This window comes from Cricetulus griseus, chromosome 4 (genome assembly GCF_003668045.3).
Source record: "Cricetulus griseus strain 17A/GY chromosome 4, alternate assembly CriGri-PICRH-1.0, whole genome shotgun sequence".
NCBI classification, from domain to species: Eukaryota; Metazoa; Chordata; class Mammalia; order Rodentia; family Cricetidae; genus Cricetulus; species Cricetulus griseus.
Window position 1 is genome coordinate 167,954,749 of NC_048597.1, and position 25,037 is coordinate 167,979,785.

A 25,037-nucleotide genomic window follows, 5' to 3' on the forward strand; every position below is an offset into this window, starting at 1 on the left:
GAAGAAATATATAGGAAACGAAAATATACAAGAAATAGTGGGAAATAAATTTGAAGAGTCATTTACAACAACAAATGCTATTTAGACACTAGAGTAAAAATTAAGTGGTCATTGGACTAGGGAGATAGCTCAGTTGGTACAGTACTTGCCTTTGCAAGCATAACGATCTGAGTTTGATACCCAGAATCCACAAAATTACAGAAGGGCGTGAGGGAGCATAGTAATGTAATCTTAGCTCTGGGGAGGCAAAGATGGGATTTCCTGGGGCTCACTGGATAGCCAGCCTAGCTTAATTTCTTGGCGAGTTCCAGCCCACTAAGTGACCCTGTCTCAAAAAGCAGGGGGAAAGGAAGAGTGCACTGGGGAGGTGACTCAGCCTCTTATGTGTATGTCATCAAGAATAAAGACTGGAAAATGGATCCCCAGAACTTACATAAAGTTAGATTATGAGGTAGGATTCATCCGTCATCCCATTTTGCCTATAGCAAGATGGGAGGCAGAGAAAGAAAAATCTTGGAAGCTAATAGACCAGCTAGTTTGGTTTATGAAGTGGTGACCAAGATACAGTGACTCAAATGAGGTGAAAGATAAAGACTGGCACCCAAGGTAATCTCCACATACATGCACCATACTCACATATACAAGTTCTCACGCAAATGAATATACATATACACACAACACAGATACACATCAACACACATTAAAGGGGTGTGCTGGAGAAATAGTTCAGAGATTAAGAACACTTGCTGCTCTCACAAATGATCAGGATTTGGTTCCTAGCACCCACTTGACAGCTCACAACCATCTAAAACTCCAGTTTCAGGAAGATCTGACTCCTCTTCTGGCCACAATGGGCAACATAGGCATATTGTGCACATATATACATACAGGCAAAACACTCGTATACATAAAATAAAATAAATAATTGATTTTTAATTATGTGTATGTGTTTGTGTCTGTGTACATGAATGCAGGTGCCTGTGAAGGCCAGAAGTATAGGATCCCCTAAAGCTAGAGTTACAGTGCTGTGAACCACCTAACATGAAAGCCAAAATTGGTTTCTCTGGAAGAGCAGCAAGTGCTCTTAATCACTAAGCCATCATTCCACCCTTAGTTAAAAAGAAAAAAAGTGGACAGTATCTAAGGAGTGTCCACACCCATGTTTGTCCTCTGGCCTCCAAAGACACAGGCAGACACATGCATTCACACACTGGTGTCCATGAGGCACTTCAGAGCGTAACAGTACCTGAGACTAGAGATAGAAACCTGATCATTGTAGGTTTCAGATTGGATAGAAGCAATTCCTAGAGCAGACCTTTAAGTAAATAAGTAAAGGGGCAGTGGTTAGGATGAAGGTGGAAATTAATAGAAGATTTTCTTACAAGCTTTGTTTGGTTTTGTTCTCCTTTAGAACTGCAAATAAAAATAATAACACTAATCTTTGTTGCCAGAGAGTAAGAAAAGCAAGCATGGTGCCTTCTATGGAAAAGACAGATACATGAGAAATCACAGCACAAAATTATGAGATTCCTGATACTAGAGTGTAAGTGCCAAGTGTTAGATGGATGAGAAAAGCCAGCAGCCCAGGGAATCAAGAAGTCAGCTGGTAGACTCAGTAGCACATCCTCCCATTTTTAGCTTTGTTAAATCTGTGTGTCATCGAGCCACATTCACTGTAGGTTTTGGTTTAGTGTTGCTAATGACACTACTTGTATATACTTTCCTTGGCTAGTCTGATATATAATCTTCATTGTCTTCAAGCATGTTCTCTAGTCCGTATTTGCATGCCAGTCCCACAGAACCATCAGTTTCATGGCACATTTCCTTTCAGAGTACAGTAAAGCACAATCAAAAGCAAAATTTTCTTCTCAGTTCATATGCTGCCTCAAAACTTCCCCAGAGTCAAGAAATAAATACATTTTACATTAGGAGTCAAGATTTACTTTGTATAATTCATGTTGCCAGTAACCTTGAATTAATTGTCTCAATTATTGTTTTAGTCTATGAAATAAAAAACAGAACATTGAGCCTGGGGGGTGTAGTTCAGTTGGTAGAGTGCTTGCTAGCATGCACAAGCCCTGGGTTTCATCTCCAACACAGTATAAATTTGAACATAGCTGTGGCTTATACCTGTTGTCCCAGCACTGGGGATTGCAAGAGAATAGCAAGTTCAAAGCCACCTTTGGTTATACAGTGAGTTTTGGAATTTTGTATTGTATGGCTCAAGCTAACCTGAAATTTGCTGTGTAGCTCAGACTTTCTTCAAACTCATAATCCTCCTGCCTCACTCAAGTGCTGGCTGGTTTTCTTTTGCTCATTGTTAAGCTTCTGATACAAGTCATACATGTTGCATATGATAGCAGTTTAATCTTTATAATATCCTTGTTTTCATTGTAAGAATATAATGTAGCCCTGATATTGTTAGCATTTGAGGTCATTATTAATAAAATTACCATAAACATTCTCGAAGTTTTGTTTTTTTCAGACAGTATCACTTTGTGTGGCCCTGACTGACCTGGAACTTACAGTGTAGACCAGGCTAGTCTCAAACTTATAGAGATCTGTCCACCTCTGCCTCCTGAGTGTTGTATCTAAAGGTATGTGTCACCATACCTGGCATTCTCATACATTTTTTTCCTTAGGTATATGTGTTCCTTTCTCTAATGTATATATTACTTACACACACACACACACACACACACACACACACACACACACCTCTAGGATGTAGTTGGTAGTTTTGCTGGTTAGTGTTAATGTTAACTGTCAACAACACAACCTAGAAGACAGTCTTTTTTTCTTGAGTCAGGGTCTCTCTACATAGCCCTAACTATCTTGGAACTCACTATATAGACCAGGCTGGCCTTGAACTCACAAAGATTCACCTGCATTTGCCTTCTGAGGGATTAAAGGCATGTACCACCACATAGAGGGATACTCTCTCAGCCCAGACACACTAGGGAGAGTCTAGGCCCTGCTCCAAATGATATTACAGACTTTGAAGATTCCCCCATGGAAGGCCTCACCCTCCCTGGGGAACAGAAATAGGTTGGGATAGGGGATTGGTCAGGGAAGGGGAGGAGGAGAGGGAGAGGGAACTGAGATTGACTTGTAAAAGCTTATTTTTAATTGAAAGAAAGAAGAAAAAAAGAAAAAGTCCTGCAAAAATAAGTAAATAAAAAATAAAAATAAAAGAATCACTAGGAACTTTAAAAAAAAAAAAAGTACCCATCATTCTTTCAGAGGACTTAGGATTGTGGTTGGGGTTTTAATATTTATTTATTTATTTATTTATTTATTTATTTATTTATTTATTTATTTGGGTTTTTCAAGACAGGGTTTTTCTGTGACTTTGGAGGCTGTCCTAGAACTAGCTCTTGTAGACCTGGTTGGTCTCTAACTCACAGAGATCCGCCTGCCTCTGCCTCCCGAGTGCTGGGATTAAAGGCGTGTGCCACCACTGCCCGGCTAATCGTGTGTATTTGTGTATCAGTGTGAGTATATGTCAGAGTGGGGGTTGCCTGCAGAAGTCAAAGGTGTCAGATATCCTGGAACTGGAGCCATTTGAAATGGTTGCTAAGATGCAAACTTAGTCTTCTGGAAGAGCAATAATTTTAACTGATGAGCCATCTTTCTACCCCCTATATTGAGTCTTTAATATATTCCTATTGTTTGTAAAATGGCTTCTAGTTTGTGTCAGTAAAATTTATGTTCTGACACCTAAACAGATTTAGAATTTATGTAATCCTTCATTAACATATAAGAAACTTGATCTAGACTCATTTATTGATTCCACAAGCCACGACTCAGTTCAGAGCTCTTGGTCACATCCTTCTATAGTGGATGTTGCCCATGATTGTTGACCAAAAATTCAAGGTACTTCTTTTCCCCCAAAACTTTAAGTGAATTTGTTATTAAAAACAGTTATACATCTTTTCTCAGTGTTTACATTGCTACATCTTGATTATAATGATCAGTTTTGCCTTTCAGATATTCTAGTGTTATTAATCACAAGCTATATTAGATAGGGAGACTTTGTGGCAAAAATCAATGACTCCAGAAAGATATGACTGTAAAAACATTGTAATGATAAAAGAATACCTAAAACTCCTTTTTCAAGTAAGGTAATTTGGAATCAAATTTCTGAAGGCAGTGATACAACAATGGAACTAGAAATGAATCAAGAATATTACATTTAAGATTTATCTTAAGATATAGTAGCAAGAAGGAAAACAACTTATTTATAAAAAGTGCATTACATTTTAGTGGCCAGGCATGGTGGCACACTCCTTTGATCCCAGCACTCGGGAGGCAGAAGCAAGAGGATCTCTGTGAGTTCAAGGACAGCCAGGGATACACTGAGAGACTGTCTCAAAAAAATAAAAGCTTATATTCTTAAAATGTATATATATGAGGTGCTTTGTGTACATCTATGTATGTGTACCATGTACATGCCTAGTGCCTATGGAGACTAGAAGAGGGTATTGGTGCCTCCTAAACTGAGTTACAGATGGTTGTGAGCTACCATGTGGATGCTAGGAATCAAACCCAGGTCTTCTGCAAGGGCAGCAAGTGCTCTAAGCGAAGCAAAAATCTCTCCAGCCCTATTATTACCTTTCTTACCCCTGAAATATTCATGTATATCTATTAAGGTCAGCTTATTAGAAATTTAAATCTTTTAAGGAAATGTGAAAACTCATTTCCACAATTAAATCGGGTTTGTTTGTATGATAATTTCAGTATGCTTTCATGTAATTTTATTGGAATACTTAATAGTTTATAAATTGAGCTATCCATATATTTCTAACCAATAAGAGAAAAGTCTTATTCTGTTGCTAGATAATGGAGAAGAATAAAAAGTCACAATATTTCTCCCATCTTAAAATTCGATATCAACCAGGTAGATGAACTTCTTCTGTTTCTTGACCTCCTATAACATAAAGCATTAATTTTTATAAAACTGAATGCAAACCTTTTGAAGTGAGTATAAAATTTAGCTGATTTTTTTTTAATTGAGTGCATAACCTTTGGGGGAAATTTTTAGCATAAAATATGTCTTTTATAAACTGACCTCATACTTTCCCTGCTAACTGTGTCTGCTTCTCATGGTCCTGTAGGCCTGGTTGTAGAACGACAACCTACAAGTGTACCACTAAGTTGTCTTTGGCAATAACCTAGAACCCCAACATAGATATCTTTTACTAGAAATGAGCATTCAGAAAATCTAATTAAAGGAAAGTTCAGGAGCCATAGAGAAGGCTCTACATATAAAGGTATGTGGCCTTCACACCTCACAAACTTGAGTTCATTCCCAGAGCTCACAAATGGGTGGGGAGAACTATCTCCACAGAGCTCTTCTCTGACTTCCACACATGCACCATGGCATGTGAACCCACACATGCATTATTATTGTTAATAATAATGATTTTTTAAGTGTATGTGGGTGTGTATATGTGCATGTGTATGCAGGTGCTTTGGGGGCCAGAAGAGGGCAGCAGATTCCCTGGAGCTGGAATGAAAGGTAGCTGAGAGGGGAACAGAACTCAGGTCCTCTGGAAGAGCAGCCAGTGTTCTTAACTTCCTAGTCATCTTCTAGCCCAATAAGTAACAACTTAAAGGAGGAATTTTAGTTGAATGTATATTCTTGGGATGTAGTTTGGTTTGATTTGGGTGAAGCAGGGACATGGTGAGGCAGGACTTGCTATGTAGCTTAGGATAACCTGAAACTTTAAATTTTCTTACCTCTGTGTCCTATGTATGCTCATATTTCTAAGTGTATTTTCATGATAGATATGAAGTTAAATTTTAATTTAAAAAAATAATGCTTGGAGCTAAGAATTTAGCTCAGTTAGTAGTATATTTGCCTAGTGTGCATGAAAACCTGGGTCTGAACCCCAACACTAGAAACTAATCATGGTGGTATATACTTGTGTTTTGTTTTTTTGGTTTTGGTTTTGGTTTTGAGACAGGGTTTCTCTGTGGCTTTGGAGGCTGTCCTGGAACTAGCTCCTGTAGACCAGGCTGGTCTCAAACTCACACAGAGGTGGTACATACTTGTAATGTGAAATATTAATGCATATTTACCAACCTCAGCTATATTATAATTTTCAAAATTAAATATTTTAAGCAAATGCCAAATTCATTGTCATGTCCTGGGTTTCCATAATTGATTTGTTTGCTTTTTTGTTTTTGTTTTTGTTTTTCCAGACAGGGTTTCTCTGTGTAGCTTTGGAGCCTATCCTGGCACTCGCTCTGGAGACCAGAGATCTGCCTGCCTCTGCCTCCCGAGTGCTGGGATTAAAGGCGTGTGCCACCTACTCCTGGCTCCATAATTGATTTTTTTAACTCCAAATTTTGAATCTTGGTATTTACCAAAGCTATAGTATGCTTTACATTTCTCCCTGGCAATGGTGAGCAACCAGGTGAGGAAACTGCTAATGAGCCATACCACCTGCTGTGGCCTGCTGTGATTCAAGGCCACAATATTTACTAGATTAAATGCACTGACTGTAGGTTTTCTTTTAGGAAATGCTGTTTTCTGTTTTTTGGATTTTGTTTTGTTTTGTTTCTTGTTTGAGAATTTCATATTTGCATTTTGGTCAAATCCACCTAGATGGATTGTTTTTTGGTTGTTTGTTTGTTTTTACAGGATATTTTCAGTATGGTTTTACTAGGAAGGTAAAAGCTCAGAAGTTCAAGTTCTTATTAACTACATAGTGAGTTGAAGACTAGCCTGCAATAGCCTGCAATATTACATGTGGCCCCATCCCAATAAATACATAGATAGAGATAGATAGATAGATAGATAGATAGATAGATAGATAGATAGATAGATAGATAGATAGAGTCTCCAATTGTGATGGTGGTTGTTGAGTCAGGGTTCCTTCCTGTAGCCCAGATTGGCCTTGAACTCACAACAGTCACTCTGCTACAGCCTCCTGTGTACTAGGATGACAGGCATGAACCACCTTACCTAACTTTCCACTTTATTAAAATAACAACACTATTTCTGAAAATTAGAACATTAAAGATTGGAAATTAATTATTTATAATTCTGTCACCTAATTTAACTTGTTGGGAACATTCTGGTGCTTGCTCTGATCTTTTTTCTTATGTATCTTTATAATATACTTCCTCATAAATATTTAATTGAAGACACTGTAGCAGTTAAAAAGTAGCTTTTGTGTTCTTGTTTGCAGAACATATGAACTGTTTTATTTCATTTTCACAGCATCCCTTTGAGGACAATAGCCTGTTTTACATTTGGGGGTAAGGGACGCAGATAGTCCTCCGTAAATCCTCTCTGTTGGTACCACAGTAGATTTCAATTTGTGACAAAAGGACATAGTAACATAAGCAAATGGATGTGTTTAATGTAGAAAGAAGAGCTAGACAAATCATTCTGCTGCCTCCAGTTCTCTGGGATCTGGTAGACAACCCCAAAATACATATTCTATCAGATTTTAGTAAATATGGAAATATGACAAATCCTGAAGTGACCAAATTAGTCTTCTTATTCTTTTGTTAGAGTTAAAGCTAATGTGGTTTTGATCTTTTGCCTAAAATCCATAGCTTATAAACCAGAGAGATTCCATCTGTGGGAAAAGTGAGGCCTTGGGACAGGCAAACAAATATTCTAGGGAACTGGTCCCTAGGTGCTTTCAATACATGTGATTTAAATCTTGTCTCTATTTAGTCACTTGTCTTCTTTAGAATTTAGAAGCAAAAATAATTGAGGGTATATGCTATTAAACACATTGCATTTGGGCCTGTTTTTTTTTAAGATTTATTTATTTATTATGTATATATGTTCTGTCTGCATATATTTCTGCAGGTCAGAAGAGGGCACATGTCTCATTACAGATGGTTGTGAGCCACCATGTGGTTGCTGGGAATCCAACTCAGGACCTTTGAAGAGCATTGAGTGCTCTTAACCTCTGAACCATCTCTCCAGCCCCAGGGCCTGTTTGTTTTTGAAGAAACATTTTTATTATAGTGGTAGTGAACAAAGTACTGTTGCCTCCTTGTTACTAAGTTTGTTAGTTTCTTTATCTTTTGGTAAGGAAATCCATATTACCCAGTGTCTCTGGAGTGTTTTTTCAGGTTGTTGTTGTGTTTTGTGACAGGGTTTTAAGTATTCCAGGCTGGCCTCAAAACTTGCTATGTAGCAAGAATGACCTTGAACTTCTGCTCGTCATGTAGCTATTACTAAATGCTGGATTACAGACATAAGCCGGCATGCCCTTTTTATGAAGTGCCTGAGATTGAATAAAGAGGTTCATGCATGCTGGACAATCACTGTACCAGCTGAGCCCTGAATTGGCTTTTGAAAGAGGAAAAGATTTAGTATTCCCTGTCTATAAAAGAAACATTTTCCCAGGTCTTCATTTCAGTTCTTTAACAGCTGCAGAACCGAGCTGGTGAATAGAAGATAGAGGAGCATGTTACTTGCACCTGCCAACACCTTAGCCCTAGAACTTTGGCTAATGTTTTTACTGGGACCTGTGTTGCCTTCCTAAGACCCTAGCCTTGAATCATATTATTTTGGTTCTATCTACCTTAGCATGAGACTGGATTTCTTGATAGTTAAATGCTCCAGGCTAACTATTCCTTGACAGTTTACTCAGCTGTTCTTTGTATCCTTCAGCTTTTCAGTGCATCTATAAATGCACTATGATAATTAAAGGTCACCTTAGCTGGGGGCTGGAGAGATGGCTCAGAGGTTAAGAGCACTGACTGCTCTTCCAGAGGTGCTGAGTTCAATTCCCAGCAACCACATGGTAGCTCACAACCATCCGTTATGAGACCTGGTGCCCTCTTCTGGTGTGCAGATATTCATGGAAGCAAAATGTCATCTACATAATAAATAAAAAATTTTTTTTAAAAAAAGGTCACCTAAGCTGTTTACTTTAGTCATTGGATTCATCTATATCGCTGTATCTTATCCCTGCTCTGCTCGTATACTTAAATATATACCTTTCCATACATGAGCTGCTGTCACCTTTCCTTTTTAGCTATTTGCTTGTCTCTAAATTGTGAAGTATAACTATAAAAAGACATGTTTGTTATTATTTTTATTGTATTTACTTCTGCCATTTTACAGTATATGCTAGTTTTCCACTGCTGTGACCAAGTATCTGGGAAAATCAATGTAAAGTAGAACGATTTTTCCCCCCTGTGGTTTTGGAGGATCATGGTTGCTTTAGCTCCATCACTTGGGCCTGAGATAAGCTGGATTTAGTGGTGGATAACATAAGTAAAGCAAAGCTGCTTGGAAGAAAGGAAACAGGGAAGGAAGATAAACATGAGGACCAGGAAGAGGAGGAAAGGACCAGAAAAAAAAAAAAATATGCCATCCCAGGGTATATCCTCAATAACTAGGCATCGCCTTCTAATGTTCCCATCATCTCCTAGTAGTACCACCTGCTACAAACCATTCCTTCAGCCCATGAGTTTTTGGTGGAATATTCTAGACCCAACCATAGTGCCAAACAGTGAGATATGATAAACTACAACACTGTTTTACAAATCTCATCATGTTCCCTTTTGATAATTTTTAAATGCCCCCTCCTGTTTTAAATGGAGTTTCTGGAGACAAAGGTTCTGTCCCACCAGGTCCCAAAGCCCTTTAGTCCCAAATAATACACAAAAGCCTCAAAACCACTATGTAACTTATCTTCTACCCTCTACCTTCTAAATGTTAGAGTTACAGATGTGTATCATGCTTAACTTTAGACTCCCTAATTCTGATAAACCTTCCTTAAGAAGCACCAAGAAGAGGGGCTGAAGTGATGACTCAGAGGTGAGGACTTCTGGCTGTTCTTCTAGAGGTCCGAGGTTTAATTTGCAGCACAGCTCAAACATCTGTAACTCCAGTTCCAGAGGGTCCTGTGCCTTCTGCTGCCTCTGCTGGCACTGCACACATGGTGCATATATACTAGCAGGCACAGCACCTGTGCATATAAAATATAAATAAATCTTTTTAAAAAATGAAAAAATAGTTATCAAGAAGGGGGTGAAAAATACACATAGCTTCACCAAATAAAAATACTGAATTTTTGTGCTTTGTGTCATTAAAAGGAGGTTTGTTCTTTTTTTTTCTGAATATAAAATCAAATGTCACTGAAAATGTGATACATAGATGTTTAGTTACATGTGGCTCAATATTAGGACACAGTGCCTAGCATTGATGAGGCCTAGGTGTAATCCCCACCTCTACCAAAGAGGCAGAAAGAGGTAGATGATCTGCTATAGGGAATATGGTCATACCAACATCCCTTTTTTCTTTCCTTTTCTCTTTTTTCCTCATTTTTCTAGGGTTGGTTGTTTAGTTCCTTGGTTTGGGGAGTTTTAATTTTTTTGTTTTGAGATAGTGTTTCTTGTAATCTTGGCTAGCCTTGAACTTACTGTATTTACAGATAAGAGTGACCTTGAATTTCTAATCTGTGCTGAGATTACGATCTCCTGTGCCAGCATAGTCAGTTTATGTATGGTCAATTCAAGACAGGACTCCATGCTTGCTAAGTAAGCAGTGTATCACCTGAGCAACATCCTGCCCTCACATAGTCTCTTTACTGCTTTAGTATACCAGGAAATGAGGAAGGTACTCCACACTAAGGAAGGGATGCCAAATTTTACTGTGGGTCCAGTTGGTCTTGGGCATTTACTTCCTTGTTTTCTGCTAATAAAAGCGGTGTTTAGATAGGCAGGGCAATTTGAGAACAACAGTCACCATAAAACAGCCAAACAAATGGACCATAACCTGCAAAGACAATACCATGTTGTAAAATAATAAGTTTTGCTTTGGCAGAGGAAAGTGGTAGTTTTATTTTCCCTGTTATCACAGTGCCTTACATAAAACTGATACAAAACACTGCTTCTTTCCTTTTGTGGGGATTTTTTTCTTCCAGTAGGTTTTGTGTCTTAATAATAACAGGGTTTCACCAAAGAGGGTTCATGTTAATGTACAGGAATTCACCTGTCTAGAAAGAAACTGCGAGTGTGGAGTTTCTTTTGATTATGTAATTTTGTTTTGTTATTTTTTTCTTTTTTAATACTTGATTCCAATGTTGGCAAAACTGTTAACTTCATAAACATCCTAAACAAGATGGCAGCTTTATGTTTGTTTCTAACTCTGGCCTCTTATTTTCCTTTCCTTATTTTCCTTGGTTTTGAAGAACAACATCTCTAACCTGACAGAGACAGCACACCATAAAACATGCTGCCCACTGTTGGTAGCAAACACAGTCTTGATCCTGTAGTGAATAGAAGCAACACAGGCTTATTGTAAATGCATGAGCTACAGGCATTGTAGTATATGGCAACTGAGTTGTTTTTTTTTGTAGCAAAATACTTGTCTACCTTCAAAAATATTGTCAGTAATGTATTTTCAGTACAGCCCACTCTTTATTACTAATCAGATCATCAGACCATGGTTAATGTATATACAGGTCACAGTTTGTAGATGTGACCTGTATATACATTTTATTCCTAATTGTTTTGGGTTTGTTTTAAACTTCCAGGCTGGCTCCACTTTCACAATATATCAAGAATCTTAATCACTGCACACCTACACTAATATTTCCTTCTAAGCCTCCATTACCTTTCTGGATCTTGTAGAAGCTTCCTACATGATCTCTACCCCTTTCCCTCCACCTGCCCACAGCCAATGTGATCCCGTAAAAACATTAGATCTCGTGCCTTATTTACTTATAGTAGCTTCCTTTCTCAGAATAAAAGCCCAAACCCTTAATATAACCTTCACAGTTTGGTATTGTAGTTAGCTCTCAAACTACTGCTTCTTGCCTCTGGCTCAGTCCAACTCTTAAGAGTCTAGAAATAAAGAGCCCTATTTTCTACCTGTTCTACCCAGCCTCCGTCTTTCTGTTTTAGGCTTTGGTTTGGTTTTGGTTTTTTGAGACATAGTTTCTCTGTGAACAGTCCTGACTGCCCTAGAACTTGCTTTGTAAGCCAGGCTGGCCTTGAACTCACAGAGATCCACTTACCTCCGTCTCCTGAGTGCAGGGATTTTGGTGTGCACTGATGACAGTTCCTGTCCTGCATAGTCCTGCAGCCATTTAGTCCCAAATAAACACACAGAGGCTTAGATTAATTATAAACTGTTTGGCCAATGGCTCAGGCTTCTTATTGGCTAGCTCTCTCTCAATTATTAATCTATTTCTATTAAATAATGTATTGCCATGAAACTGTGGCTTATCTGTAATGTTCTAGCATGTTACTCCTTCAGCAGCTACATGGCCTCTTTCCACCAGCTCCCTCTCTGAATTCCTCTTCCCAGAATTCTCCTAGTTTGGTAACCCCACCTATACTTCCTGTCTGGCTACATTCTGCTTGTCCATTGGCCAAAACAGCTTTATTCAACCAATAAGAGAAAGATATATTCACGGAATACAGAAGGACCTCCTCCTTTATCTCTTCTTTTCTGTCTAAATAAAAAGGAAGATTTTAACTTTAACATAGTAAAATTATATCTAACAAACCAGTTATTAAAATAAGAACTATAGTTAACAATATTTAGTTCATTTACATTTGGCAAAATTTAAAGAAAATATTTTATCATCTGTCTTATCTTTGTTAGTCTAAAGTCTTATATGTAACTTACCTTTTATCATAACTAAGGAAAACCATAACCATAGCTATCTGTCTTAAGGACCTCCCCCATCAATGCACTACTATGCCCAGCTTAGTTTTTTTGAGGCAAGATCTCACTGTGCAGCTCAAACTCCTTATATAGCCGAGGTTAGCCTTGAACTATTGATCCTACAGCTGCCACCTCCCAATTTCTGAGAGGTGTGGTACACCTGTCTCTGTTTGGTTTGTGTTTATTTTGTTTTCGAGTGTTATGTCTGTTCACCATGTATGTGTGTAAGCTGCAGTGTGGGTGCTAGGAATAGAACCTGGATCCTCTGCAAACAAGAGCTCTTAACCACTGAGCCATCTCTCCAGCACACCCTCCTCCCCAGTTATTTGTTTATTTTGTTCTGTTTTGTATGGAGACAACGCCTCAAATTTGTGATCCTCTTGCCTCAGCCTCTCGAGTGCTGGGATTTAGCAGCATATCCACCACACCTAACTGTGCCATCTCACTCTTTGTTCTTTTTCCTTCTCTCTCTCTCTCTCTCTCTCTCTCTCTCTCTCTCTCTCTCTCTCTCTCTCTCTCTCTCTCTTTTTTTGAGACAGGGTTTCTCTGTGGCTTTGGAAGCTGCCCTGGAACTAGCTCTTACAGACCAGGCTGGTCTCAAACTCACAGAGATCCGCCTGCCTCTGCCTCCCGAGTGCTGGGACTAAAGGTGTGCGCCACCACAGCCCATCCTTTTCTCCTTTTATTTTTTTTTCTTCCATTCATTTATTTAGCTCATAAATAAAGTCATGCACAATTATGATACACAATACAGTATGTTCACAATGGCATGGCTAAATTAAGCCAATTAACATGTTATATCACACATATTCATCATTTTTGTTTTGAGAACACTTAAAGTATACTATCTCACAACTCCTTTTCTCTTTTTAACACAGGGCCTTTGACATGCTCAGCAAACCCTCAGCTACTGAGGTCCAAGGCTGGCTATGCCCAGCTCTCAGAGCATTATTTCGGCACTTCACATACCCATTGCCTCCTTCTACCTCAACCCTTCCAGATTGCCTGTTCCTATCATTTTTCTTCTCGTCCCCATTTAAAACCCACAGCAAAAGAGTTCTTTACTGAATTTCATTTAACTGAACCCCAGTTAACTGCCAAGTAAGATTAGCAGTGTTCTCATCCCCACTGTAAAACATACTGATTAATGCCTACAGCCTACTGAATGTTCCTAGCTAAATGCTCACAGCTGGTAGAGGATGCCAAAGCAAGCCTTTGTACTTTCACTTCCACATAAATGTGTATGCATAGCAAAGTCAGTTGTATTTATGCCCAACCTGGTTATATGCCAAAAAAATATAAATTATATAATTGTTAAATACAGTATTTTTTAAATGAATGAACTTTTTTTAAAGCAGCTTGAGGCAAGTAGAATTCTGTGTTCTCACTATCCCCACAAATCCACAGCCAACCCCACTGTCAACATCCTGCTCAGAATGGTGCATTTGTTGCAATCAGTCCCAAATCGGCACATCACCATAATTCACATCAAAGTTTACTTTTGGTGATATATATTCTGTGAGTTTTGACAGATGTATAATGATATCGTTCCCCCTACTGAATTACCCTACAGGATAGTCTCAGCTCCCTAAAAATCCTCTGCATTCTTTTTTCCCCACACCAAATCCTGGCAGCAACTCCTTATTTTTATTTCATAGGATATCAGTAGGTAGACTCATGCAATAATATGTATGTAGCCTTTTCATATTGGTGTCTTTTACTTAGTAATATGTATTGTTTCCTCCCCACTTTGTTATGGCTTGCTAGCTCATTCTTTTTTCCTTTTTTTTTTTTTTTTTCTTTTGGTTTTTCAAGACAGGGTTTCTCTATCTAACAGCCCTAGCACTCACTTTATAGACCACGCTGGCCTTGAACTCACAAAGATCCCAGAGATCCACCTGCCTCTGCCTCTGCCTCCCGAGTGCTGGGATTAAAGGCATGTGCCACCATGCCCAGCCTCATTCTTTATATTATTGAATAACATGATATTGTCTAGCTACACATTACTTTATTTACCAACTGAAGGACATTTTGATTATATCCAGCCTTGGCAGCTGTGAATAAAGCTCCTGTAAATACCCATGTCTAACAGGTTTTGTATGGACATAGTTTTTAATTCAATTAGCCAAATACCAAAGATCATAAATGCAGGATCATATAGTAAGAGTATATTTACTTTTGTAAGGAACTTAAATTTTCTTCCAAGTCTACCATTTTACATCCCCATTAACAATTGAGGATACTATTGCTCCGTATTCTTGGCAGCACTTATTTTAGTTGGTGTCTTGGGTCATGGCCACTAATATTTAGTAGTAGTTTTAATTAGCAGTTACTTTAATGACATATGGCATTGAATATCATATGTACATATTTAACATCTGTCTATCTTCTTTGATAGAGTTCTATTCTGCCAGTTTTAGTCCAGTTCTTTTATTTTTTTGTTGTTTTTTACCATGTGTTTTTTGCAAATATTTACAAATATTTCTCTCAATTTAAAACCTGCCTTTCATTCCTTTGACATTTTATTTTGCACAGCAAACATTTTTAATCTGAAATTATTATTAGTTACTTCAGCTTCCTTTTGATCATTGTTAGCATGGTTTGTCTTCCTTTACCCCTTTCCTTTTGTATGTGTCTTTATATTTGAAGTGGTTTTCTTTGAAGGTAATACATAGTTGAGATTTTTTTTCCTTTTTTATTTTATTTGTTGTTTTGTGGGAAGGGTGAGGGGTATGGATGTGGGTACATGTGCTACAATGCACATGTAGAAGTCACAGGACAACTTCTGAAGTTTGCTGTTTCTATCATAGGAGACAGTCTCTCATTGTTTTGGCCACCCTGCATACTCCTGGTTAGCTAGCTAATAAGCTTCCAGGGAGTTCTGCTGTCTCCACTCCCATCTGTCTTCCTGTAGGGGTGCTGGGATTATGGATGCACAGCAGTGGAGCTGGCTTTTTGTGGTTTCTGGGAAATCTAACTTGGGTCATCAATGCTGTGTGAACCGTCACTTTTGCCCTTCGGGTGCACATGTTCACATTGTGCATGTGGAAGTCAGAGACCAACCTTCAGGGGTTGGTTCTGCCTTTCACCGTGGGTTCTAGGATTGAACTCATGACATCAGAGTTGCTTGACAAGCACTGAACCTCTCCCAGGTCCAAGGAACATCTTTAAAATTTCACCCAATTTCCTTTGCTCTCACTATTGTGCGTGCTGTGGTGTGTGTGCCCGTTTGCATGTGTGTGTAAGTACCCATGTAGATGTGTATACATACATGTGGAAGCCTAAACTTGACCTTAGGTGTGCGCTCTCTCTCTCTCTCTCTCTCTCTCTCTCTCTCTCTCTCTCTCTCTCTCTCTCTCTCTCTCTCTCTCTCAAATTGAGACAGTGTCTCAGTTGAACCAGATCTCACTGTTTAAGCTAGTCTTAGCTTCAGCTTGCCCCAGGAATCTGTCTCATCCTCCCAAGTGCTGGGGCTACAAGCAGCTGCCATGGCTACTAGCTTTTTACAAAGATCCTCACTCTTGGTGAGGAAAGTGCTATACACCCTGAGTTATAAAAAGATGAAGAAATAGATGGGCATGGTGGCACATGCCTTTAATCCCAGCACTCAGGAGGCAGAGGCGGGCAGATCTCTGAAAGTTCAAAGCCAGCTTGGTTTACGGAGTGAGTTAGTTCCAGGACAGCCAGGTCTGTTAACACAGAGAAACCAGATACCCCAAAACCATGTTCGCATTACGACTTGATTCCCCAACTTACTACACAGAGAGAATGTATATGTTGCTTAGTTAGTATGATTGATATAATTTTCATTATAATTTTATATCAGTTATTTAGAATATCTTAAATTAGCTCTTGGCTAAGTAAGTAGTGTTACAGAAAATTTTTAGGCTTCCAAAGCTAAGGTGAAGACTTGGCTCAAAGCATAAACCTCAAAGTAATAGTTTTTAGGACTAGTGCCAGAAGACTTGGGTAGGTCCCTCTGCCAGGAAGTGTCTTGCATGATATTTATGTAAACTTCAGCAAAGAAGCAAATTCATGTATTTGCTTTGCCTTTGTATACAGTTCCTTCTCCTTCCAGACTAGCATTCATTAAATGTCTTAAATGCCTTGCATGGGATTTGAAGTTCACTATGACCTCTGTACTGGTACATTATCAGGCATTTGAGGACTTTTGGCAGTCAGTGTCTTAGTAGCCATGATTCAGTTTGAGTCAACCCCTCCTTCATGGACCAGATGAAAGCTCATTCCCATGGGATCTGAGCCATGTTCTTGAGAATCATTTTATTTTCCAACTTACTGAACTACTTTAGAGACCTCTGGATTTCACTGGGCTTTTCTTCATTTCCTTCTTTTGTTGATCTTGGCCCCTTTATCTTCCACCCACTTTATTACTCATTTCTTAGGGGCCTGACTGCTCAGTAACACTGAGAAAATATATCTAAAGCCATATGGGTTGAGTAATACAAACTTAAGAGAGTGGGGGGAAAAGAAGAAATGTGTGTTCTCTGAACTTCCTTTGTTTATGTGGTCTGTTTATATGTTGTTAAGGTTGTGTTATCCAGCTGTCTCCCTACATTTCAAAAATGACTAAAGATATCTGGTGAACACTCTTAAGAGGGCCATGTTGACATAGTGAATTAAAAAAACACTTCATTTATTCCCTACCAAATAACGACTCTCCTTTTGAGATGAGGGAACAATGCCAAAAAGCTTCAGATGCCCAGTTTCAAGGCTGAGAGGCCAGTGACTTCTAGGGACACTTTTAGAAATAAATCAACCAAGTCCTTATTAGGTTGGAGGTGCTATGTGACTGTTCCTTCAGTACAGTTAGGCTGTGGTATCTAACTATCTCTTTTTGTGAGGAAGAAACCAGATAACATTAACATTGGTGTTAGTAACCCTGAAAGCCCATGCTCTCATCTGGTCTCATATAATATGAGTTAAAATTTAAGTACATTTGAGTTAGGATCATTCTAGAAAACAAGTGGAATTGTTTGTATTGTCAGAGCCTTTCCACTGTAGGTACTTCGTCTTGAAGAAGCTGAAAATGGTTCTCAAGCCTTCCAGCACATCACATGAATGAATGCCTTCCACGATCTCTATGCTGTAATTCATAAGATAAATCCAGAGAGATTTTTTTGTCACATTCAACTATTTATAGATCTTGGTCTGCTAAATAATAAATTTAGAAGTGAAATTAAGTAAGAACAAAAAATAAAGCATCAGTTTTAGTATTTGGGAAGTAAACCATTGAACATTGAGAATGGGGGTTGGTGTCTCCTGCAGTTTCTTCTTGTTTCCCCCTGAGCGGGATGAACATTGGCTCATTGTGGATGCTGTGGGCTTGCCTTTAATCGCCCCTCACTAGAGCCCCTTAACAGCAGCACTGAGAGGACTGCCAAGGGCCTTCTCAGTGAATTCGCATCATTTATTTCCCAATTCACCCACTGATTGAGGCCTTCTCTCTTGAGTGCTTTGCAGTTCCACTTAAGTGGCTGATGTTTGGGGTCACTATTGAATGTTTTGTGTGAATATCACTTTCATGATGAATTGGCTGCTGCTGCTTTTAGCTGTATGGGGTGAAGCCCTTGGTGGTAAACCTTGAAAGGGAAAAAATCCTTCTCGGTAGAGATATGCTAAATGAAATTACTCTCTTTATCGCTTTGTCCTTTTATCCTTGCAGTCCGATAACCTCAGGTTCCTGTGATTTATTTGTTTTCTTCAATTAAGCTGAGCTGTTTCCTGTACCCAGGTGCATGCTATTTATGTTGTGGGTTGTGACAGTGAAGTGGTGCATGTTTCTGACCTGGAAATGTGGTTTCTTTGACTGAGAACCACATCAGTATGCTTTCCATCCTCTACTTCCTTTGCACTATTTCCTTTTGGAAAGGTTTGGTTTGTCACCATTTAATCCAAACATGATTCATGTGGGACTAAGGGCTGGTAATGTTGTAATAATAATACTGTATATATAGTAATACTCAAAACACTTTCTGTCTTAGCCCTTCTCTGTTTCTGAAGTTCTTTCAGCTTAATCCCTCTCAGTAACTGTAAGTTAAATCAGTTTTGTCTTGTCTATGCTGATGAAATTTTAGCTTGAAGTGGTTGGCTAAATATCTTACTCAAGGTTGCAGTGCTTCTGAGTTACTCCACCTAAAATTCTCCACAGGAAACGAATAATTTTGAAGGGCTGGGGAGATGGTACAGTTGATATAAGGACTTGCTGTGCAGGCCTCACAGTTGACCCACAGTGCAAAGAGAGCCTCTGACCTCCACATGCAAACCAAACATGGGCTTAAGTTCACATATGTCATGCACACATAATAACAATAAATTAAAAGTTGTTTTACTTTCTTATATCACTTTCTAACATAGTCCCTTATAAGACACGGCTTCTCAGGCTGGAGAGATGGCTCAGGGGTTAAGAGCATTGACTGTTCTTCCAGAGATCCTGAGTTCAATTTCCAGCAACCAACATGGTGGCTCACAACCATCTGTAATGAAATCTGGTGTCCTCTTCTGGCACGCACTGTATACATGATAAATAAATCAGAGAGAGAGAGAGAGAGAGAGAGAGAGAGAGAGAGAGAGAGAGAGAGAGAGAGAGAGAGCTTCTCACTGAACCTGGAGCTCATTATTTCAGCTAGTATGGCCCACCAGTAAGCACCTTGACTGTCCTGCCCGCCCCCTCTCCCAGCACTGGGTTTTATAGGTACTGCTGGGCTGTACCTAGTTCTGTACGTGAGTGCTAAAGATTAAACTCCGGTCCTCTTGCTTGCACAGCTGCCACTCTTACTTACCCACTAAGCCATTTCCATAGCCCCCAACTTGTTTTTAGTCTGTTTAGTTGATACAGACAGTGGTTAAAAGCCCATTAACCACAGAGTTTAAATTGATACGTCCAAGTCAGGAAAACAAACATTTAGGTCAGTTTCTATTCTGTTGCTGATGTAATAAAGCTAAGAAAGGCAGGCCCTTAAATTAGTGGAACTTGAACCAGAAGTAATTAAACCATTAATTTTTTTTATGATTATCTCTTCCTTTCAGGGAGATGGAAAGCTTGATGACTAGTTCTACCCTGCCGCCCCTTTTTGCAGATGAAGATGGCTCCAAGGAGAGTAATGATCTGGCTGCAACTGGGTAAGCAGCTGCTTTGGGACATTGGACTTTTGCAGAGGCTTCAAAACACAGTTTCTGACAAAGTATGAGGTGCTAACGAGGCAGTTTTATACCATAAGAGTAAGGTGCATTTATTGAGCTTTTCTGAGAGAGCTGTTATAAACCACTTTGTAATGTGCCTTCAGCTGCCTGCCAGTGCTCTGTTCCCTGTAAACTGGTGCAGCAGTGCACAGGCCTGGTGCAGGGAATACCTATCACAGGGGACACTCTAAAAACCCAAATGTATTTTCTCTGTAAGCTGCCAGAGTTACTCATTTTTTTCTCAAAGATTAGTCTTGTGTGTGGTTTGTGAATGTATGTGAGCAGGTGGAAGTGGGCTGTGCACTAATTTTTGGTCTAGGGAATTAGCCAACAAGCCCCAGTGATCTTCCTGCCTCCACCTCCGTCAGTGCTGGGGGTTACAGGAATGCACAGGGCTATTCCCAGCATTTACATGGTCCTCAAGCATCTTAACCACCAAGCCATCTCTTCAGCGCAAATTCTAGTTCTTTAGTATGATTCTTTGTTCAAGGTGCTTAGAAACTAAGGCAGGAGAGCTGGCTTAGTAGCTAAGAGCAATGGCTGTTCTTCCAGCACACATGGGTTCAGCTCCCAGCAACCACATTCCCAGCTCAACAACCTTCTGCAACTCCAGCTCCAGCAGATCTTTTGCCTTCTTCTGGCCTCAGAGGGCATTGTGTGCATGTGGTACACAGATATACATACAGGCACAGCCACCCATTCACATAAAAATAAATAATTTTTAATTAAAAGAAAAAAGATGCTTTGCTCCATTAGCCAACTTCTTGTTTCTCCCATCACTTTTTCATGGAACTGTTAGACAAACCTGTAAAGGAATTTAGAGAAGTTAATAGCAGATATACCTCTTACCTTGAAATTCTCTGTTCCACTGAGCGGGGAGGGTTTGTTTTGATTTGGGTTTTTTGGTTTTTGGTTTTTGGTTTTTGGTTTGTTTGTCTGGTTGGTCTGGATTTTCGAGACAGGGTCTCTCTATGTAGCCATGGCTGTCCTAGAACTCACTATGTAGACCAGGGTGGCTTCAAATTAGGATCCACCTGCCTTTGTCTCCCGAGTGCTGGGATTAAAGGTGTATGCCGCCAATCCTGACTTCACTTGAGACTTTATCTTTTACTGATACGTAGAAGCTGTTTGCCAAAGAAAAAAATGTATTCACTAGAAGATTCAAGTGTTAGCTAATCCCTAAGATGAATTATTTTAATATTCTTTAAAGCCCTTTAAAAAATAACCCCTATTATGTAACTCTATTTTTTCCCCTCACATTCATTTTTCAACCTCATTAATATCTCTGCCTTTTGACCTCACTGCTTAAATGAAATTGTTCCCCAAGACTTTTCTAAAGGCTGTCTGGTTACTAGATTAGTTCATTCAGGAAAAGTGTTCAGTGTGGCCAGGCAAGGTGGCACATGCTTTCAGGGTCAACCTTGGGAGGCAGGCAGATCTCTGTGAGTTCACGTCCAGCGAGGACTACATAGTGAAATCTTGTCTTAAAACATTTTTCCAGTTGCATACCAGAGAGTGTTCACAACTTTAGATCAAAAGCAAAGGTCAAAAGAAACAACAAATTTAGTCTTTTTATTTTATTTTTTGCTTTGGATTGACAATATTTCACTATGTAGCCCAAGCTAGCCTGGAACTCACTCTGTAGACCAGGCACTCCTTCTGCCTCTGCCTCCTGAGTGCTGGAATTACAGGCATGGGCCACTTCATCCTTTTTGTTTGTTTGTTTGTTTGTTTTGGTTTTTTGGTTTTTTGAGACAGGGTTTCTCTATGTTAACAGCTCTGGCTGTCCTGGAATTCGCTCTGTAGACCAGGCTGGCATTGAACTCACAGAGATTCCCCTGCCTCTGCCTCTGCCTCTGCCTCTGCCTTTGCCTCCTGAGTGCTGGGATTAAAGGCAAGTGCCACCATGCCTGTCTGTTTCTTCATCCTTTTATAGCTCAAATTCTGTCAGAAAAGTGGGACATTAAACAGGATAAGTCAGTAAAATGCCTGCCATGTGGATAGGAACTATGGATTGAGAAATAAAGTAGGAAAGAGTGACTAGGAAGATTTAGAAGTGTAGTTTTAGACAGTAGCAAAGAAAGCATTTAATGAGAATGAGATTTGAATAATGTGCTCCCTCCCCAAAAGAAGTCAGGTCACTGGCATGTTTTTATCTAAGGAAGAATTTTATGGACAGAGGAAGCAATTAAGGCAAAAGCCTGGAAGGATGTCTCTTGCTTTACAGACATGCCCAGAAAGACAGTGTGACTAAAGCAGCAGATTGAAAGGTGAGGAGAGGCAGAGGACTCTGTGCGTTCTTCTTTAGTGACCAATGAACTGCCTAGAGATCTTATTAAAGTGCAGATTCTCATTTAGGAAATCTAGGTAGGGCAAATATTCTGTTTCTAACAAACCCAAAGGTAATGCTGTAGATGCTGACAAGCTGGTATTCTGGGTGGGAAGGGCCATAGGTAAAACCATAAGATCCTTTAGCCTTTACTCTGAACACTGGAGATTTGAACAGAATGGTAAGATCTGACTGACTAATTAATATTCTGACTGTTGTGCTGCCAGTGGGCAGAAAGGAGCCAGGGCTGGAGCAAGGAGACATGATGACCTGAAGAGCATCACTCATAGCCTTGACAAGAACATTTTTGGTGAGATTGTGAAGGGGGAAAAAAACCTCATTAGAAGCCAGCCAGTGGTGGCACCTGCCTTTAATCCCAGCACTTGGGAGGCAGAGGCAGGTGGATATCCATGAGTTTGAGGCCAGTCTGGTCTACAGAGCAAGTGCCAAGAGAGGCTTCAGAGCTACACAGAAAAACCCTGTCTGAAAAACAAAACAAACAAACAAAAACAACAACAACAAAAAACTCATTGGAGTATGTTTCTAAGTTGTGGGAATGGAGTTAGTGAGAAGTATAGAATTCTATATGTATTTTGATAGTAGACCAAACAGGATTTGACTTCGAGACCAGAGGAGCAGTGTGAAAAGGGAAAAAAGAACAAAGACAGTTTCAAAGTTTTGGCATCACTAGCTGGAAAGATGGAGTCACCACTCACTGCAGTGGGGGAACTGAATAGTTAGGGGAGGAAGCTTAGTCAGGAAACTATAAAATCGAGGTGCTTGTTAGAACTCTCAGCTGGGATGTCAATCAGGCAGTGGCATACCAAGTTCTGATGTTCCAGGAGGTTTAGGCTAGAGAAAAAGTTGAGATCATCAGCATCTAGCTAGTATTAATACCATGAGACTAGATAAAAATCACCAAAGGAATGAGCATTGTGTGGAAAAGGGAAGGGGGGAAATCACCTAAAAAGGCTGAGCTCTGGGTGACTCAAGCACTTAAAAGCAGACAGAGAAGGAACAGCCAAAATCACAGTGAGAGCTGAGAGGCAGTAGAATAAACAGACACACAAGGGAGCTAGAAACTGATGGCTGTCCCAGATCCTTCTGGTAGGTTGGACGAGAACTGAGAAATGACATTGGATTTCACAAGATGTTTACTGGTGGCCTAGATAAGAATTGTAAGCTTGCATCTCCTCTGAAATGCATTTCAGAGAGGATGGAAGAAAATTTAATTCAGCAAGTATGACCTGCTCTTTCTAGAACGTTAGCCGTTGATGGTAGGAACAAATGAAGACCTTCACTGGGAGTTAGGTAGAAACAGTGTCTTTGTTTTGTTTCCTTTTGCTTTAAGGATTATACAAGCACACTTTCAACAGAATATTCCAATCCTGTAGAAAGAACTGGTGATACCAGACAGGGCAGAATTGCTAAAAATCTGTCCTTGAGTAGCCAGGGGAGTGAGATCAAGGGTGGAAATGGAATGCTTGTTGGCTGTAGCTAGGAGCATGCACAATGGACACCTGTGACTATTCCCTTCAGATACCTGCCCATGTCTGTTAGGGATTTGTGAGATTGTTACTCTTTCCCAACCTGATTTGTGTATTTTGCTGGAAGAAAAATGTTTGGAACTTAGGAAGTTTTAAACCGATGATGGTTGAAATGAGTGATGGTAAAAGCAGGAGTAGCCTAAAACAGCCAGATTAGTTGAAATATTTGCAAAATAATGCCTGCTAAGATCAAACTAGATCTCTGGAACATTTCTTTTTCTAATGTGTATATCTCATGTGTGTGAGTGTTTGACAGCATGTGTTCAGTGCACCACATGCATGCCTGGTGCCTGGGAAGATCAGAAAAAGGATTGAATACCCCGAAACCAGAGTTAAGCATGGTTGTGAGCCACCGTGTTGGTGCTGGTAATTGAACCTGGGTCCTCTGTTAAAGCACAAGTGTTCTAAACCACTGGGCCATCTCTCCAACCCTAGGGCCACTGCATTTTAAAGAAAATGGTTAATGTTGACTTCATGGCTGCTTTTTTAACATACACTTATTAAAGGACCTCAACAATCTAGAAACCTCCTATATAAATCATTGGAGTGTCTCCTAGAAAAAGTCAGAAAAGTATCATTCCTTTCAACCACAGTATAGTCTGCCTCTGCTTTCATTCATTGTTCCATCCACTATAATTGATATTTGTTCCCATAATTCCACTGAAACTATATTCCCCTAACGCTGCCTAACCTTCAGGGATCCAAATTTAACAGAATGGTTTTAGCATGTCTATTTGTTGATGTGTTTGTTTTGTTTTGTTTTGTTTTGTTTTGTTTTGTTTTCTTAACAGTGTCTTACTTGGTAGCTTGGCTGACTTGGAACTTCCTATTATAGATCAGACTGGCCTTGAACTCACAGAGATCCACTTGCCTTGTCTCCCAAGTATTTCGATTAAAGGCATGCCCAACCTCACCCAACTAGCCTATTTTATTTGATCCTAATGCCGTTTTTCTTGGTTACTGCCCTTTTTTCCTTGAAGTCTCCCTATCCTTTCTCTTATAGCATTCACCTAATTCTTGAGTCTCCTTTCCTAATATTTCTAACACTTGCTTTTAAAATGCTATCATCTTGAAGATGTTCTGTGGGACCTTTCTTCTCAGTGCCTTTCTGGAGAATACCTAGCAATTGTTCCCATGGATGGCTGCCTTGCAGCTCTTGATATATATATGTATATCTTTCATACATTATGTCCCAACTGCAGTACCCCTCCCTGCACTCCTTCTATCCCCCTACACACACACACACACACACACACACACACACACACACACACACACACACACACACGTGCCCCCAGAT

General features: G+C 39.6%; 1 protein-coding gene across 4 annotated transcripts in view; it reads left to right on the forward strand.

Moving 5' to 3' along the window:
- Hmg20a (high mobility group 20A) overlaps positions 1-25,037 on the forward strand; it is a 77,385-nt gene that overhangs the window by 28,237 nt on the left and 24,111 nt on the right. For 3 of the 4 annotated variants that reach the window (XM_027415024.2, XM_027415023.2, XM_027415025.2), the window contains one exon: positions 19,709-19,801. In XM_027415024.2, the coding sequence (XP_027270825.1) occupies positions 19,713-19,801 (89 nt within the window). In that variant the 5' untranslated portion in view covers positions 19,709-19,712. Of the gene's footprint in view, positions 1-19,708; positions 19,802-23,274; positions 23,298-25,037 lie in introns of those variants that run through there. The other variant, XM_035443720.1, reaches the window with a different exon arrangement.